The 16,684-nt window shown below is 41.4% G+C and overlaps 1 protein-coding gene across 2 annotated transcripts in view; it reads left to right on the forward strand.

The window, feature by feature from the left end:
• The window catches only part of col11a1a (collagen, type XI, alpha 1a), a 77,661-nt gene that overhangs the window by 34,648 nt on the left and 26,329 nt on the right, over positions 1-16,684 (forward strand). For both annotated transcript variants that reach the window (XM_076721473.1, XM_076721474.1), the window contains exons 26-40: positions 355-399; positions 1,072-1,125; positions 1,248-1,292; positions 2,727-2,780; positions 2,910-3,017; positions 3,146-3,199; positions 5,079-5,132; positions 6,196-6,240; positions 6,338-6,391; positions 6,538-6,582; positions 8,522-8,575; positions 9,206-9,259; positions 13,084-13,137; positions 13,621-13,728; positions 16,328-16,417. In XM_076721473.1, coding sequence (XP_076577588.1) covers positions 355-399; positions 1,072-1,125; positions 1,248-1,292; positions 2,727-2,780; positions 2,910-3,017; positions 3,146-3,199; positions 5,079-5,132; positions 6,196-6,240; positions 6,338-6,391; positions 6,538-6,582; positions 8,522-8,575; positions 9,206-9,259; positions 13,084-13,137; positions 13,621-13,728; positions 16,328-16,417 — 918 coding nt within the window. The remainder of the gene's footprint in view (positions 1-354; positions 400-1,071; positions 1,126-1,247; positions 1,293-2,726; positions 2,781-2,909; positions 3,018-3,145; positions 3,200-5,078; positions 5,133-6,195; positions 6,241-6,337; positions 6,392-6,537; positions 6,583-8,521; positions 8,576-9,205; positions 9,260-13,083; positions 13,138-13,620; positions 13,729-16,327; positions 16,418-16,684) is intronic.

A 16,684-nucleotide genomic window follows, 5' to 3' on the forward strand; every position in this document is an offset into this window, starting at 1 on the left:
CACTGCTCAGCTTTGGTATATACAGTAAACAGTAACCAATATAAGCTGCTTCTTTGTCACCCATGGAGAAGGTCCCCAGATTCCCTTAATGAAATCATGCAATTTTGTTACTTGTTGCATGAGCAGAAACTTCATAGGCATTGTGAAATGCTGTTTATGGCATTTTTTTTTTTAAATTATTAAGTTCCTACTTGTATATTCATCAGATGTAATACATTCAGTTATTTTTTCCTTTATGTGCAACATGTGTCATAACTAGCATCACCTAGCTGCATAACATGAATTTGTTCACACACATTAACTGTTGAGTGTTTAGTCTAAAAGTATTATTGTGATGACATTCTTATTTTCCAGGGTCATCCTGGAAAGGAGGGTCCAGCTGGAGAGAAAGGAGCGCAGGTAGGTGTATTTCAGACAGAGTTGTGTGTCCAGAAAAAAACAACGCAAGTGCTAAGGCAGTGTTTAAAAATGTTAAAATGTGCCTCATTTTTGAATGTACTCCAAAGATAATTAGACTTTCGAACAAAAAAGGATAACAGGATAGCTTGATATGTGTGTCATTGATACATCAAATTAAAAACTGATAAATCAAATTACTTAAATAACATGTTCAATTCCATTTTTCAGAAGCGCCATGTTTCTTTTAGTCCTAATATGATATGGTGTGATAATGATAATGGTTTGGTTAGTTGTCAAATGTAATTTCGAGTCAGTTATCTAGAGTTATCTTTGCATTTGGATCAAGAATCACTGTGTTCTCAACCTTCTTGCATGCATGAGGGATAATATTTAATAGTATAGTTAGTTTTGCGAGCATTTTCTTTACATGTATGACTAAAATATTTACCATTGGCCAGTTTTGGATGTAAACAAAGCACAGTCAATTTAAATAAAGTGTAAACATTTGTCCATGCATTGGAAAATCATAGTCTGCTCAGTTACAGTAACCAGTGCATTTAGATGCTCATGCAGACATCCATTGGTGCGTTCCACCTACGACTTCCTTATCTTCTTCTGACCTCACTGTAAAGCATTTACAACAGTAATCATACATAATGTTCTGTTCTCTAGGGTCCATCAGGTCCACAGGGTCCTATTGGTTATCCTGGCCCTCGTGGTGTCAAGGTAAGGCTTCGGACCATGTGCACATTTGAATGACCAGCCCCTTAGATCCTCCTGTTTATTCTATTGTGCATAATCATATCGTCTTCTCTGAATGCTTATATCCTCTCTCTCCTGTCCAACAGGGTGCTGACGGTGTCCGTGGTCTCAAGGGGTCAAAGGGAGAGAAGGTATAAACTTCTCAACTTGCTAAATTGTTTCCACATCATTTCTCAATTTACCATCCAGTTTATAGTCAGTGAAAGAAAGATTTCTGCAGTTTGTCAAGAAAGATTACTACAAGTAAACATGCTTTCCATCCAAATGCTGGAAACAAATCATTTCAAATGTTCTACTAATGCAGCCGATAGATTTGCAAAGTTGAATCAACAGACTAAATTCACTGGGCTTATTTCTGTCGAAGACAAAGTTTAAGCACGTCCAAATTGACAGAATGTTGAAGGGGAAGACAACAAAATAAAGTCTAGGAACAGCGCGTAAATATATTCATGCCACAGATAGTTTACCCGCCCTCCCGGCCTTGTTTTGGCTCTTCTGAAAAGGAGTGGATGGCTGCTGCAGCCTGAAAGTGCCGTGCAGCCGCCAGTCGATAGCAACCTTCAGTGGAGACAGACTTTCTCGGAGTGACCCTCAATCAGTCGTTGAATGTAAAGCCGTCGTGCTCGAGGCTTTTGCTTTCAAAGAACACTGCAGTCCATCTCAAGCACTTTTGAAGTGCTCAGCTGTGTGTGTGTCACCATATAGAATTTAAACTAAGTTGCTTATTAATATGCATGGCGTTTATTTAAGATCGATAGAGTTACACTGCTGTATAAAATCCATTATCTGACTGAGGGCTGTTGTTCTCTCTACAATGACAGGTATTCATACCACTTTTATTGAATTATTTATGGCAAGAGATTCAAAAGCCAAACCTTGTGGAGAAAAGGGTTTGTCATGAATAAAGGATGCGCTTTACCTCAGGTGTGTGTGTGTGTATCTGTGTGTGTGTGTGTGTGTGGCCTCCATGATGCGGGTTTCTGGCAACAGACATGATCAGTGCTGCATAATGCATCAGATAGAGTTGAAAACATGGACAGGTGACAGACTAGAAAGAGAATGTGTCAAAGAAAAGAGACAGAGGTTTGGCTGAAGTGAATAGTGTCCTTCAGCAACCATTTGAGGTCTGAGGCACTGATTCGCTCACAAAGATCACAAAATTTCAAGTTGATTTCATTGTACCAAATCTTCATTTAGAGTATTTTGGAAAAATATTGAAAAGTCCTTATATACAAATGTATTTTTTTTTTAACATTAATTTTATTATTACATCAATATGTCCCAAATCCCAAATGCCTAAGATCAGTTGGTGCGTATTGTATGTAAGTTCAGCCCAGCTCATCCACCAACACCAGAACAGTCTCAGAATCTGCTGTTCCACCATCCGGCCAGCAGATAGCAGCATCGATCCTGTGATCCACAGGGTGAACATGAGCGGGCTGAATATTGAACAGATGTTCAATAACTACAAAATATCAGGAGACTTAACGAGTTCCCAAGTGAGATGGAGAAAATAGTCTGTTTGAACTTATTATGTAATATTATATGTTTTTGTCTTATTTTAGGGTGAGGATGGTTTCCCAGGTTTCAAGGGAGACATGGGAATCAAAGGAGACCGGGTGAGGAGCATCATCATAACATCATCTGTCATACAGATAACTTCCTATATGTCTGGTCTGATTTATTCCTTATATGCTCTCAATCACTGTACATGACTGGGATATTCTCTGTGTGTGTTTGTGTGATAGGGTGAGATTGGCATGATTGGGTCCCGTGGAGAGGACGGTCCTGAGGGTCCCAAAGGCCGAGCTGGCCCCACCGGAGAGTCAGGTCCCCTTGGCCCTGCTGGAGAAAAGGTACTGTGGCTTAAGTACTAAGGGTGCTTGAAAGCCATTACAACAGTGATATCCAGCCATGTTTTTTATCCCAGCTGCTTTTTTTAACCTTGATGAACCTGATGACTCGTCCTGTTAATGTCTCTCAGGGTAAACTGGGCGTTCCAGGATTGCCAGGTTATCCAGGAAGACAAGGACCCAAGGTAAGTTAACATCACTCTCTCCACAATAAACACTGATTTATTTTGTCATTTCTGACTGAATCTGCAGCAGTTATCAGCCTACACTGGCACAACTCAAGAGACAGAAGCATTTGCACCGGACAGCGTGATGATTTCATGTGAATGGATTTACCATATAAACAATTATTGGAAACTTTACATGCTGCAAACAGCTAGTGAGAAACTATTTTAGTCTGTAACAGCGTGACAGTCAAAGCAGATAAGTGTTACCTGCATCTCTGGGGAGGAGGAGCGTCAGTGCTCATCATTTGTGCAATACGTGTTTTACGCCCGGCACTGACAGATAGATTTTTGAAGTGACACTTCTGGAAATGAAGCATCTACTATTACCTTTAATGGTGGCACCTGTAGAAGTGCTGGTGTCTTTCTAGTAAGGCACCATGCGCATAGGGGTTTTTTAAGATGTAACTAACGGCTTTATTCATGCCTATTACACCATGTAATGTTTTATAAATCACTCATGATCCATTACTAAGAATAACTTCCCGGTTGCCAGGTTGTAAACAAAAACAAAAACCTTTGGCTTGTGTTTTTCCTCCTCCAGCATGACATTTGTTTCATGTTTCCACAATTAATCAAAAAGACTCCAATGGAGTGTTAGACCGCTGACCTTCTGGGAAGGTGCTGCCGAGCATTTTGATCAAAATACATTTATTAACAACACATTAACATTTTTTTAACTGCAGACTTATTAGAAAGTGAGAAACCAATGAGCAGTACCGGTATTAATTACTCATTTATAGAAAGGATGAGCAACAGGCAACCCAAGTTCTTGGGTTGCCAGGTTGTGAAACTTTTTAAAACCTTAATTAACTGGATCTTATTAGAAAATATTACACTTAAAAATCAGATCCATGCAACAGCTGATAACATGTACTTGTACATTTACTCTATTATTAGAGCTGCCTGCTGCCCATCATGAGGCTTATCTGATGATCCCGCAGAACCAGTTTTTCTAAGCGTCCCGTCTTAAATGAACATGAGAGGTGCTGCCACCTGGGATTCTGATGAAGCATTGGCACAGTGACTCCCAGCCCCACAATACTGTTTTATTAGCAGCATTTATGAGCGAAGCAAAGTATTTGATTTGGAATTTACAGATAAATGAAGCTGCGTGTCTCAAAACAAGATTAGCTAAATTAAAGATTAGACTTAACTGAGCACGAGTGACATGTCAATGATTATTTTTTTTATTGAATGTCCCCAATGCAACGTGTGGTGAGGTGCTGCAGAATGGGTAAGCTGCTTTTTAATAGCCTGCTCACAGAGTTTGACTGAAGGAATAGAATCACGTCATCCCGTCTTGTGTTCATGGGGGTCTTGTGCTAAGCCTGTTGTTGTTCTCCTTGTGTGTGCGTGTGTGTTCCGTACGTACTCCTTTAAGTTTAGATGATTCGCCTCAGAAGCTTTCTGTGTTCTGCCAGCCTGATAAGCACTGCAGAGATACCAGAGCGGGGAAAGCTTGTGAATTTGATATATTCTCTTGAAAACGCAGGGAATGTTATTTTTATGTAAAACTTTCCCTTTTAGATAGACTATTAAACAGCCAATCCAACTGAAGAAGAGACGCTTTCTAGAAAAGCAACATTAATAAATCAGGACATTTTAAGGTCTTGGAAGTGATCAGTTTTATATTTCAAACCTTATGCTAAATTCATGAAATTCGACATAAGCTGTGGTTTTAAGTGTGCGAAAGTTCACCGTGCAACTGCAGATGATATCCAGCAATGGTGCAGGTAAATACAGGATGAGCCTTCATTATCATGCATGGCCTGACCCACGCGGCCTCTCTCTTGTTTCCCTCATTCCCCTCCATGATATCTCCCTCTCCTATCGACAGGGCTCAAGCGGATTCCCAGGGTTCCCGGGTGCCAACGGCGAGAAAGGAGCCAGGGTAAGAAAATACACACACACGCTTATTGGACACACACATGCGCGCTGTGCCTGCTTGTGTATGAAAATCACCACACCATCATATCCCAGCACAAAAGAAAATTGATTCCCATTATAAAGGCCTCTGTATGGTGACTTGGCACAAAAAATAACGGCAGCAAAATCAATGTTGGGGAGAGAACAAAAGATGTGGAAACAATTGTGCTTTCATGGAGCCCCTCTCCCCATTTCTGGGCTTGGAAAAAATAAGTTCTTGACGCAGTGAAAGAGTTCGACGCAGGTACAGGTTTTACTTTCTGCTGTTATCTTTGAAATAGCCAGAATGTTCCCAGCTTATCTTGATTTCACCTTAACGAAACTGTTGATTCGCGGAGGTAAGGATGGAAAAAGTCTTATTCCAAATGATCTGAAATAAATAGAAAATGGTCCTTTTTTGAGTCCATCAGAATCCCTGAATGGACACTTTGAAGTACATTATCTCAGTTATGCCGAGGCTCCCTGCCAAAATGAAACACTCCATTCTTTCCAGATTTTGTCCAGTGTTGACTTAAAGCCAGAAAACCATTTCCAGCTATTGTAGAAATATCTCCGCTGCATGTCAGCCAACCAGTGGAAATAACATTACTTAGCAAATTCTTTGTCGTCATTCAAAAAGTGCATATTGTGCCTATAAATACACAACTGCAGCACTTTCTGTCATCGTTGAGATGCAACCTGTTGTTTACTTTTTACTAACAAGTATCTTAGTTATCATAGTTCTACGCTCACATACGTCCTCTTAAGATTTTAATGGTAGACTGATAAGATGTATGCGAGTGCAGTGCAGCATTCTGACGTTGTTTAACACAAGTACACTTTAATGCATACTTTAAAATCAAGCTGCTAATTCAGAGCGGGAAACCAATTGTTCTGTGGCTGTTTGACACTCGAGTGTCAAGTGATTTTAACCCTTCCCTTTAGGACAAATGTTCGAGTGCTGTCTGAAGTGGATTCAAGTTGAAGAATGACACACAGGAAGTGTGTGTGTGAATGCCTAAAATGTTTCCCCTTTGATTATCCAACAGGGTGTTGCAGGCAAACCTGGTCCAAGAGGGCAAAGAGGTCCAACGGTATGCATTCTCACTCCATGATTTCATTCAATTAGTTGTAACTTGTACATAGTATCACGAGGCTTTTGGCTTGACTTGAGTCGTTCTCTCTGTGTAGGGTCCTCGTGGGGGCCGAGGAGCCAGAGGTCCAACAGGAAAACCAGGTCCCAAGGTACACCAGCTATCCTAGCCACATCAAAACAGCAACTCTTACAGTGATTTTAGGCTTTTTTACTGGGCAGTGCGGGTAGTGCTGGGTAGTGTAGAGACATACCTGAATATTAACTGACGATGATTTGCTGTTGCTGTGTGTTGCAGGGCACAGCAGGCAACGACGGTCCTCCAGGCCCGCCTGGTGAGAGGGTAAGTCCATAATACAGAGTCTGGGATGGCTATAACACACACGAACACACAAAGGGTTATATCTTTGTATCAGTCTGTCAGTATCGTCTTTGCGTTAAAACATCTTAGTGCATGAAGTGTCGTCCACCTCCACCTCTGACCGGCTGCTTGAGAAGATGACAGTGTTTTACTTACAGTTTTCCAAGAAAGATTAGACAATTAGCAAGGTTTAAGAGGTAAAAATGGAGGGTTTTGCTTTACTGCTATGTCCCTGTTCCTTCATTGATCTAACAGAAAGCAGCATTTCTCTTTATTTTTCAGTCTCGGACTTGTAATGCAGTACATTTGTCCTTTGCAGTGTGATGGTTCACAACAAAAGCCTTCGAGCAGCGCCACCTTATTTAAGACCTTTTGTTAGATTTCCAGCCATGTTTTTGTGCAATTTGATTTTGCTGTGTCACAAAGAAGATATGAAACATGGGACTGGGATCTAGTGAAGTCCAAAGAACGCAATAAACGAGAAAGGCCTGAACTGTTAAGCAGCTGCAACAAGTTACATTCACACTTGTCTTACACCAGAGGCGGGAAAACTTTCTTACAGCTCTGATGAAGCATGACAAAAGGCGAGTTCATCAGAAACCAGAGCCTCCCTTCTGTTAAGTGAAGGCAAAAACAACAATGTAGGAGTGTAACCAAGCTGCTTAAAGGCACCTTTTGTTATCCACATGAGTTACACAGCCAGGCAGAGCATATTACTCATCATGCCTCATTAAAATAGACACATTCAGTGTTTCCAACGTCAAAGGCCACTGTGAATCATAGGTATCATTTACTAAAGTTTAAGCCGTGCAGTAGTTTTACCAATACTCACCCGTGAAGCAGTACTCTGTTGAGTGCTTGCTCCTTAATGTATCATTTTCTTTTTTAGAAACTTCACATGAAATGTGAGGAACTCGCTCTCACTGTACACCAGTGTCCTAGTGGATTTTCAGTTTTGGATTTGGTGTCAGGAGTCATGTTAATATGAACTGAGGAGAAGATGTCTGCCCTCAGTCCTGCAGCACTCCCTGTAAATCTCAGAACCTTCACCAGCATGTTGAAGGAGATGCTGATAGGCAGCTCTTGACTTGAGAAGTTCACGATTCCATTTGGGTGGTATGCAGTTCTGAGAGATTCAAAGTTTCGAAATTCCAGCTGGACATACTGTCAGTTCGTGCAGTCTGCTGAACAGCTGCTGCAGAACGGGTTTTTTGATAGAAAATATTGCCAAAAAAATCCTGCAAAATTCAAATATCATGATCAATAAACCTGAGTTATCAAGTCAGGCATATTTATGCATATTGGAATGCAAATCTCCCTAAATCCCTTGTGTTACCTCAGTGATGTATTGTGATACACACCATGTGTGTCTGCAAACAGTAACTTAAAATCACTCCCTGTTACCTGGCTCATGTAAAGTTATTACTACCTTTTCCCTGTAATATCACAGTTTGACATTTGGCAGGAGTTTACCTTATTTCACCAAGCAGTTTATTCACCTACTCAGAATCTATCTTTTAAATATTTCACCCCAGGAATGCCCCCATTTCAAGAAATATCACTGCTCAAACATTAGATTACAGTCTTAGATTAAGCCCGGTTGGACCACTAAATTATCACTAATAAAAAGTCAGACAGCCCTATAACTCCACATGTCTCTGTGGCTGGATAATAAAGAGAGTGTGACCAAAAGCTTAGCGCTTTTTCGCTCCGCTGTGCTTGCTATAATGACCTGGTGAACAATGACTGAAAACAATGGTTTTAGATCATTTTCTGCATTGAATAGCTTTAATTTGCTTTCTGAGGCTGCTCTAGAAACAGCCATACATCCATATGACACCCTCCCAATGTTTAATCTTGGCACTGGTTGTTTTTTTGTGTGTGTGTGATGCAGCACTGACTGTTTGTCTGTCACCTGCAGGGGCCTCAAGGACCTCAGGGACCAGTGGGCTTCCCTGGACCAAAGGGCCCCCCTGTAAGTATTCTACCTTCCTGGACACCACACGCACTGTAAAACCCGCACTTACCTCACGAACCAGTTCAGTGTTTACACTCTTACTGTACTTCCTCTCCTCTTCCTACTGTCTCGATTGCGAATTAGCCAAGTTTGCAAACATTATAAGTCGCAATTGATTCAATTTGAGGAGTTCATGGGGTGCAGTAATACATAGCAATATCCCTAATTCTGTGCAGGGATCATTAGTCTAACTGTTATTGAAGCAGAACCCATTTTCTCACTCCCCCGTCTAGGCAGGAGACAAGTGGTAATTTCCACCTATCGATTCAGGTTGGATTCATAGCTGGCTCTTCGCTCTCAGCCAGTGATGTTGTTCCTTTCACTAAAAAAAAAACAAAAAACAAAAAACAGAACCTGTTATTTTTTCATGAGCGTCCCAGTCATCTAACTACAATTTTGCCAGTCTGAAAATTGTGTTTGCACTACGGATATTTTGCTGATGAAGCATTTTCACGATACTGCCATAATAAAAACGCATTGCTCGGAAAAATCAACTTTTATTCCAGCAATAGGGACAATTTCTTAGTGCCATTACTTCCTTCAGATATGAATGTGATTGTGATGAATGTACTATTTCTTCCCCTACAGGGACCACCTGGAAAGGATGGGCTGCCCGGACACCCTGGTCAGCGCGGAGAAACAGTGAGTCCTATGGATGCAATATCCTGTGTGGCTTCGTTTTAGTCTGAGCCTCTAACTTCCTGCTGAGTGTAGAAAAAGAAGACCTCACATCGAGCAGGAAACTCAATATAACTGAATTTTTCACACTCAGACAGTTTTGGCATATTTCCACTGCTTGAGCAGATACAACAGTGTGACACCTCATAACTTTTTTAGTTTGTCAGAGATGTTTGCTCTCCTCTCACTGCTCAGTCTAATCTCAACCCAATGGCGAGAACAAATGTCGGCATTGGACGTTTCTACAAAACATGGATGTGTCGAAACTTTACGATTCTTCACGTTCAAACTTCAGTTTTACGCTTGCGGTTAAGATCTGATTAGGTTTAGGCACTTGGTTATGGTTACAAAACATACAGAAATGTACCATGCCAACATTTTATTCCGGAGACTCTTCTGCTAATCTCATTTTAATCCCACTAGAATTAGTTTTGATGTGTTAATGGCTGGTAGTCTGTGAGGACTCACTGCCATTTAGGTTAAATTTGCCAACAAGACCTCTTTAGCTCTCATTCTTCAAATTGGCTCCTGATTGCAGGACAGATCTTATCCCCCCAGTCAGTGAGCTGCACTTCAATTGAATCTCCCCTCTCTTCTTCCTCCTCCACACCTTATCTCTATTGCTCTTGTATGCAGGGGATTACAATCAGCGATACAACATCTGAGTGGGATGCCAAAGGGGCAGACATGCCTGTTAAAGCAAAACTCTAAGGACAAATCCGTTGTGAGCGTTGTCTTAGTCTATCTGTCTGTCTGTCTGAGTGAATCCAGATGCCTCAGACTCCTATCTCATAGAGATGGACACCAGGGAGTTGGGGAGCCATTTCTGATGCAGCCTCTATCTTGTTACTTTGGCAAGTTTGCAAATATCCACTTGAAGGATGCTGAACTTGGACTGTCCATTTGCAGCAAGGTGGCCTTGTGTAGCATTACCTGCTCTGATTGAGCAACCATAACTGAGGGATAACCAAAACCAGCAGACATATTTTTTTTTTTACATTTTTTTCCAGGATGCTATTATGAGCTTAATGAGAAATGTGCTAAATCTGTACTGAAGATGCATTGATGCATATGTCCTATCCCTATAAGATTTATCTGCCACTAAAAGAAAAAAAAAAAGAAAAGGAAAGGAAAGAAAGCAAGCAAAGTTTGACTTGATCACATCTACAGTCCCCTGCTCTCAACTTCGATTCCTCCATACTTGGTATGCATCAGTGCACCTTGGTTTGACGAGGCTCAGAGGGCAATAAATTCTACTAAAAGCTTGACAGATCATCGCCTCTATCATTAAAGCTTCCCTTTCCGCCAGCCTCCTTCCTATAGATAACGTAATACACCACACACGAGTGCTTCCCTGCCTTTGCTGCTATTCAAGCGACAACAATAGAGTCTTCATTAAGGTGTTTATGGCTGTAGATTTATGCGCTGATGAACAGGCTCCACAAGCATCCAGTATGATAATAGATCACAGCAATAAAGATGCTCATGGGCGCTAAGCGCCAACAACACAAGTTGCATTTGAGGAAGTGCAAATAGAGATTTGAGTCGGTGTCTCTGAGTCAGGGCCAGTGCTGTAACAGCATGGCCTGAAGGTTTCCACTGAATAATACATCACCATAAATCACAACACATAGGGATCAATAAGCCTGGAGTCATAAGTCAGCCAGGAATCTTAGGTCTGAAAACTTTTTCTGCTTTTGGGATAGTAAGTTACAAATGACATGAGGTATAAATGCAATGACTCGCTGAAAATTGCTTATATATGGTGCTTGATGACGGAGGGATTCAGAGATCAAATGGAAATCAGTGGAAAAATCAGTCGAATGGAAAGTCAGCGTGCACCCAGCGCTGCTCTTGATATGTTTGCTTCGTACGAATCACACCCTGGCAATAATGGTTTCCTGCATTCACTCACACCATTCCGTCTTAAAACATTACATGTGTTCATGTCTGGAAATTCACCAGTATTTAACAACTCAGATAAAGGTGGCAGATATGTCTCCATTGGATTATGAAGTCTGTGTTAAGGATACCAGTCGCTTTTATCTTCACACTACTGCTGCATTCATTCAGTTCATCGCCTGCTTCTAAGTGCCACATCGTTAATATTAGGGATAATATAGAGTACTTAGGAGAGGCCTCAAGCCAGTGCAGATTGGATTGTTCCTCTCCTGGAAGACAGAAGTTCATCTGATTTGTGCTGCAGTGTTGGAGTCAACGCTTGAGAGAGTCAACAGGCTTGTCCTGTTCTGCTGTTTGACTTTCTTCAGCATGTCCACAGGGAAGACTGCAACGAAAATCCACCACACTCTGTGAATGTAAACTTAGGCAGCACGTTTATTATGACTAAATGACCTGTAAATGGCCCCCAGAGAACATTGTGTACTAATCATACCAGGATACTTCCTATTTATTATCATCATCATCATTATTATTATTATTGCTGTTGTTCCAAATTGCTCTGTAGTCCAGGAAGCAAAATGAATTGAGTATTTGTCTGGTTTTTGTGCAGGCAACATCAAAATTGAGCAATGGATATTTTCAATAGGTTGATCAGGAAAAGATTTTTTTTTTCTTTCATTAAATTCACAAAGATTTGTGAGTTTAAAGCTACATGCAAATGTTCACAACAAATCATACTGACTTATGATAATACCATCAACTTATGAAGCTGAGGGTAATGTGAGCTAGCAGACGCCTAATTACTCATTCAGCAGACTTAGAGCAACATTATCATTCCATCAGAGTCCCACATCTTGCTTCATCTTCGTATCCACTGGTCTTTTAGCTCAGATTTCATTAACTGTGAAAAAATTAAAGGGGTCTTTTGGTGTTGGATGCTTTTCTCTCTTAACCAGCCACTTGTTTGCTTTGGCTCTGTATTTGTTGGTGCTGGGCAGGTAGCGTGCACTGGGCTTGTCAGCCTTTGTTTGATAAAAACAACTGCCAACAATTTAATATGAATTGATTTAATCTCCACCACACATTCCTAATTTTGTCACAAGATTAACCAGTGACTCTAAAATTGAATCTGAAATCAGCATAGAGCTGTAGAACTTGGGTTAAAACTTTGATTGACAGTGACCTGCCATCATAAGCAAACAGCACTTTTAATTAAATATTGCTCTAGCTTATGACATCACTGATGTCAGCTAACCTCAAAGCAGTGAGAAAAGAGAAAACAGAACCAATACAGAAATCTCCAACAGAAATAACCAGAGCTGTTCAGACTGTACATTTAGGAACCCATCACTCTTACTAAGAGGCTGGTGAAGGACCAATGTTTTCAGGGCAATGAGCAAAGCTGCCCTGTGTACCCAATTGCTCTAATTCATTTGGCTTTAGTGGCGTTTAAGCCTCCAGTGCTCATTGTTAGCATCTGAATATATATACTGTATCTCTGCTACCACATATACTCCTTAAAAAGCTATCTGCTCCTGCATCGCTCTGTTGCCTGCGTGCTTTCTAAATCTCCAACCTAAATACTATATAAAGTTATACAGCATTTCTAAGCATGGTATTAGTTTTAAATTGAATTTACATTGATTCCAGCCTGACCTCTGTCACATGTCATCTCCTGCTCTCTGTCTCCTGTTTCTGCCCATTTTTGACTGTCGGTACTTCCTAAAAGCCCTAAAAAAAAGGAAATACCAAACCAAAACCTAAATCCCTGCTTATCAGCAGAAACAAATTCAACTGGAGTCACTGTGGTTTCTGTACTTGAGTTTTAAGATGTGTTTCTCTTGTTATTATAAACCATATAACTAAGGCCTTGTAATCCTTTTCAGGGTTTCCAAGGAAAAACTGGTCCACCAGGCCCAGGAGGTGTTGTCGGGCCCCAGGTAAGAAAAATGTATTATCAAAGAATAAACGAATGAGTAAAGAATACATCTCAAGTAAAGGCAATACAGCAGTCATAAGGCTGCAATCAGGCAGATTTTTGGGATCAACAAACAATAGCGGCGCCCTGAACAGATGTATATAGATGTAAACCAAGCAGTGTGTCAGTGGTATAGACCAAGATCTTCAATGATTTGTTCTCTTATTAAAAAAAAAAAGAAATTCTGTGAGTAAATGAAAAATAATGGTGCTGGTGGAAATTTCTGAGCCTTTAAACAAAATGTGGTAAATCTATTGCAGATCTGTTCTCATTTTGCAAAAAGATTGTTCATTTATTTGCATTGTGGACTCCCACTGACTCATGGGGCTCTTAAGCGTCTGTGGAAATTAACAATGAAATTCATCTTCACTAACTTTTAGAGCCGCATTGGCCATATTGCATCATTTGTTATGGAATAATATCCAGCTGTGTGATGACATCTTAGGGACCAACTGGAGAGACTGGTCCCGTTGGTGAGAGAGGCCACCCTGGACCCCCTGGCCCACCCGGAGAGCAGGGTCTTCCAGGTGCTGCTGGCAAGGAGGGAGCGAAGGTATGTGTCCAGTCTACTGTCCTGAGCGGGGGACTAACAATTACTCTTCTCAAATAAATGCTCAATTGTTTTCCCATAGTAGCACAGGATGCTAGAAATGGCCACGGCTACGGTGGGTAACAATTATAAAACGGTCATTTGTTCAAAAGAGTGGGCTCGGCTTTTCTCATGGGCTGCATTAGATTTGTTTTAGTTTGGCTCACGGGAGGAAGCCAGCGAGGTTGATAGAGAGATCACCAGCATAGAGGTTTGCTGCAAATTGAACTTATGCAGTGGCAATTATCGTACATGATTTGATTTTTCAGATTGAGCCAGAGCATTCACAAGCAGCAGTTATATTACTGAAGGGCATGCAACGCTCAATAGTCTCCTGGATTGCTTTAATATAACTGAGGATAAGCAGAAATAAATCCATAGCAATAAATTCACTTCTAAACACACCGCAAGTGTGAAAGTCTCACCATCATTCTCTGTGCCACACAAGACTGTGGCGAGTGACTGCTGAAGACACTGAGATTTGGGGAGTGTCGGGCGCCTACATTCCCTCCCTGGGTCTTTCGTAGCCGGCAATTGAGTGCCCATTAGGAGCAGACAGTAGCCATTTTATAGAAGTATGAGCTGCTCCGAACCAACCCACTGACTCCCAGGACCACTCAGCGCCCCCTGCTCCCCACCCTCTCCCTCAAACCTCCATGTCTCCTGCTTTCATTTTCTCCCTGTCTTCCCCAAGCCGACAGTTTAATCAAGTCCACCAGCTAACTCCAAACCCTCTGCTCCTCACAGCCTCGCTTTCCTCCCCGCTCCTCTCAGGCCTGTGCATCAGTATGCCAGGGACACTTTGTGGAGGTCTTGGCAGCAGAGACCAAATCCTCTTACACCTCTCAAGCCCACTCTTCTGTGCCTCCCTGTTTGCAGATAAAGTCAACTTGCCAATACAAAAGAAAGGAAAGAAGTGACTTTTTTTTCTGAGGTCAAATGGACTCGTTTTGGAGATGTGGTGTCTAAATTCAAGTAAATGAAGTAAATGAAGTTGCCCTGCCGTTATCGATCTTGTGCTCTGTTTGCTCGTTTCAGTCAAAAAGCCCCCCATCACATGTTTTTGGTGCTATATGAAATCACCCGCGATGTTTTGAGCTTTTAATCTTTAAGCACTACATTTTTTATTATCTGTATTCTGTAACCTTTTCAACAACAAAAAGAAATGTCTCCCCATTACATTGATTCTAGAAGACTGAAGTCTTTGTGTTCCATGTTGTGGCTGATTATGTGAAAGCAGTAGTGCATTGGGTTTGATTAGACATGGGGCTTATGTATTGACTGTGTGATGACAGTGCTAATGAATCCACAGAAAACATACATGCGTCAAAATAATTGCAGCTAATGGCCCATTAAAATGGATGTCGCCTACAAAACAAGGACACTTCTTTTCCTGGTGGGATGCGCAAAGCCATTAGTGTATACTAGATTTGCTTTTCAATCTGTATTCACTTTCCTTTTTTTTTTTTTTTTTTTTGGAATTTAGAGTTCTCTCTTGCTCAGCTGCAGGCTGTGTAGTATGGTACTTTATTTTAATATATAAATCCCGACGCATAACTGCATGTGCACATTTCACCAGAGGGCTCAGAGGAAGAGGATGTTAAGCATCTTTAAGTAGGATGACCATTTCTTAAGTCCTCATTTACAAGTGCAGTGCAGTTCTCAAACACAAGATTTAGCCGTCATGTGCTTTGCATCCTCAAACCGATCTCAACACCATGCCAAGCACTATTCGACACTTCACAAGCAGCAAAGTTGCATTAGAAGTTGTCTGTGTGGATAAGTCAATGTTAGATGAATAAGAAAGTCATCTTAATTGGTTTCCAAAAAAGTTCCAAGCTCTCAATTTGTTGTTGCAAAGACAACGGCACCACGAGGCATCACTGCTGCTGCAGCAGACTGACACAGTGTAAGGACAGAGGCTAAACCGAAGCTTACATTTACTTTGTTATTTTCTGTGTTGAGGAATTCTGAGTGATTTTAACAGTATGAGTTGCTGTCTGGAATCTCTGCGACTATAATTTGTTGGTGAAAACAGCATATGAAAGCATCAAAAGTAAAACACTTGTTCAGTAAAATTCATCATCCACCAGTTTCCTGTATAAAAAAGTTCATGTAGTTAGCGTAGCTCTTCCATTTTAAAGCAGTAACTTTATGCTGGCAGTCTGGCATTGCCTACAATCTTAGCTAATTGTCTGGGCATTTGGCTTGCATGTGCATCATGTAGATGACAGTCCTCTCCTTCACCCAGACAGTCTTCTTACACCTGCTTGGATGAATGCACCACTTGTTGGGCTGTTATTAATCTTGGCTTCTAATTTTCACACTAGAATACACAACAGCTGTTCTAGAAACGCTGTCAGATTTCTCAAACAGTGTAACTAAAATATCGAAAAGTCCGAGGCGAGCAATAGGCCACGCAGCACCATGCTGGCTGTCGTTCAACAGATTTGGGAATTTAAGAGGCCCGGAAAGAACTGATTCAAAAATTCCAATGCTGTGTTGGTGAACACATTGTGAACCAAGCTTATTCTAACACAAACATTTGGGATTGTGTGTGTAGGGAGACCCTGGACCACAGGGATCGCCCGGCAAAGACGGTCCCCCCGGCCTTCGAGGCTTCCCTGGAGAAAGAGGTCTACCTGGTGCCACGGTAAGAGCCCCGCTCCACCTGCGCCTCTTCATCATAGCCTCCCTTACCATGTGTTTGCTAGTGGAAAGTGACAGAACATTGTTACATAATAAATGGACCAGCGTCTATCTAGAGCTACTCACTTCATTAGAGACACCAGCCGTGGAATTCAGTCCTAGCAATCAGTCCGGTGCAGCGGAAATCCAAAGCGACATCTTACAAATGAATAGGCGTGCCTCTGCATCGCTCTGCTGCCACTGGCAGCACTGTTTTAACTGCCGCAATGCA

The sequence above is a fragment of the Chaetodon auriga genome, chromosome 21, assembly GCF_051107435.1.
Source record: "Chaetodon auriga isolate fChaAug3 chromosome 21, fChaAug3.hap1, whole genome shotgun sequence".
In the NCBI taxonomy this organism is placed as follows: domain Eukaryota; kingdom Metazoa; phylum Chordata; class Actinopteri; order Chaetodontiformes; family Chaetodontidae; genus Chaetodon; species Chaetodon auriga.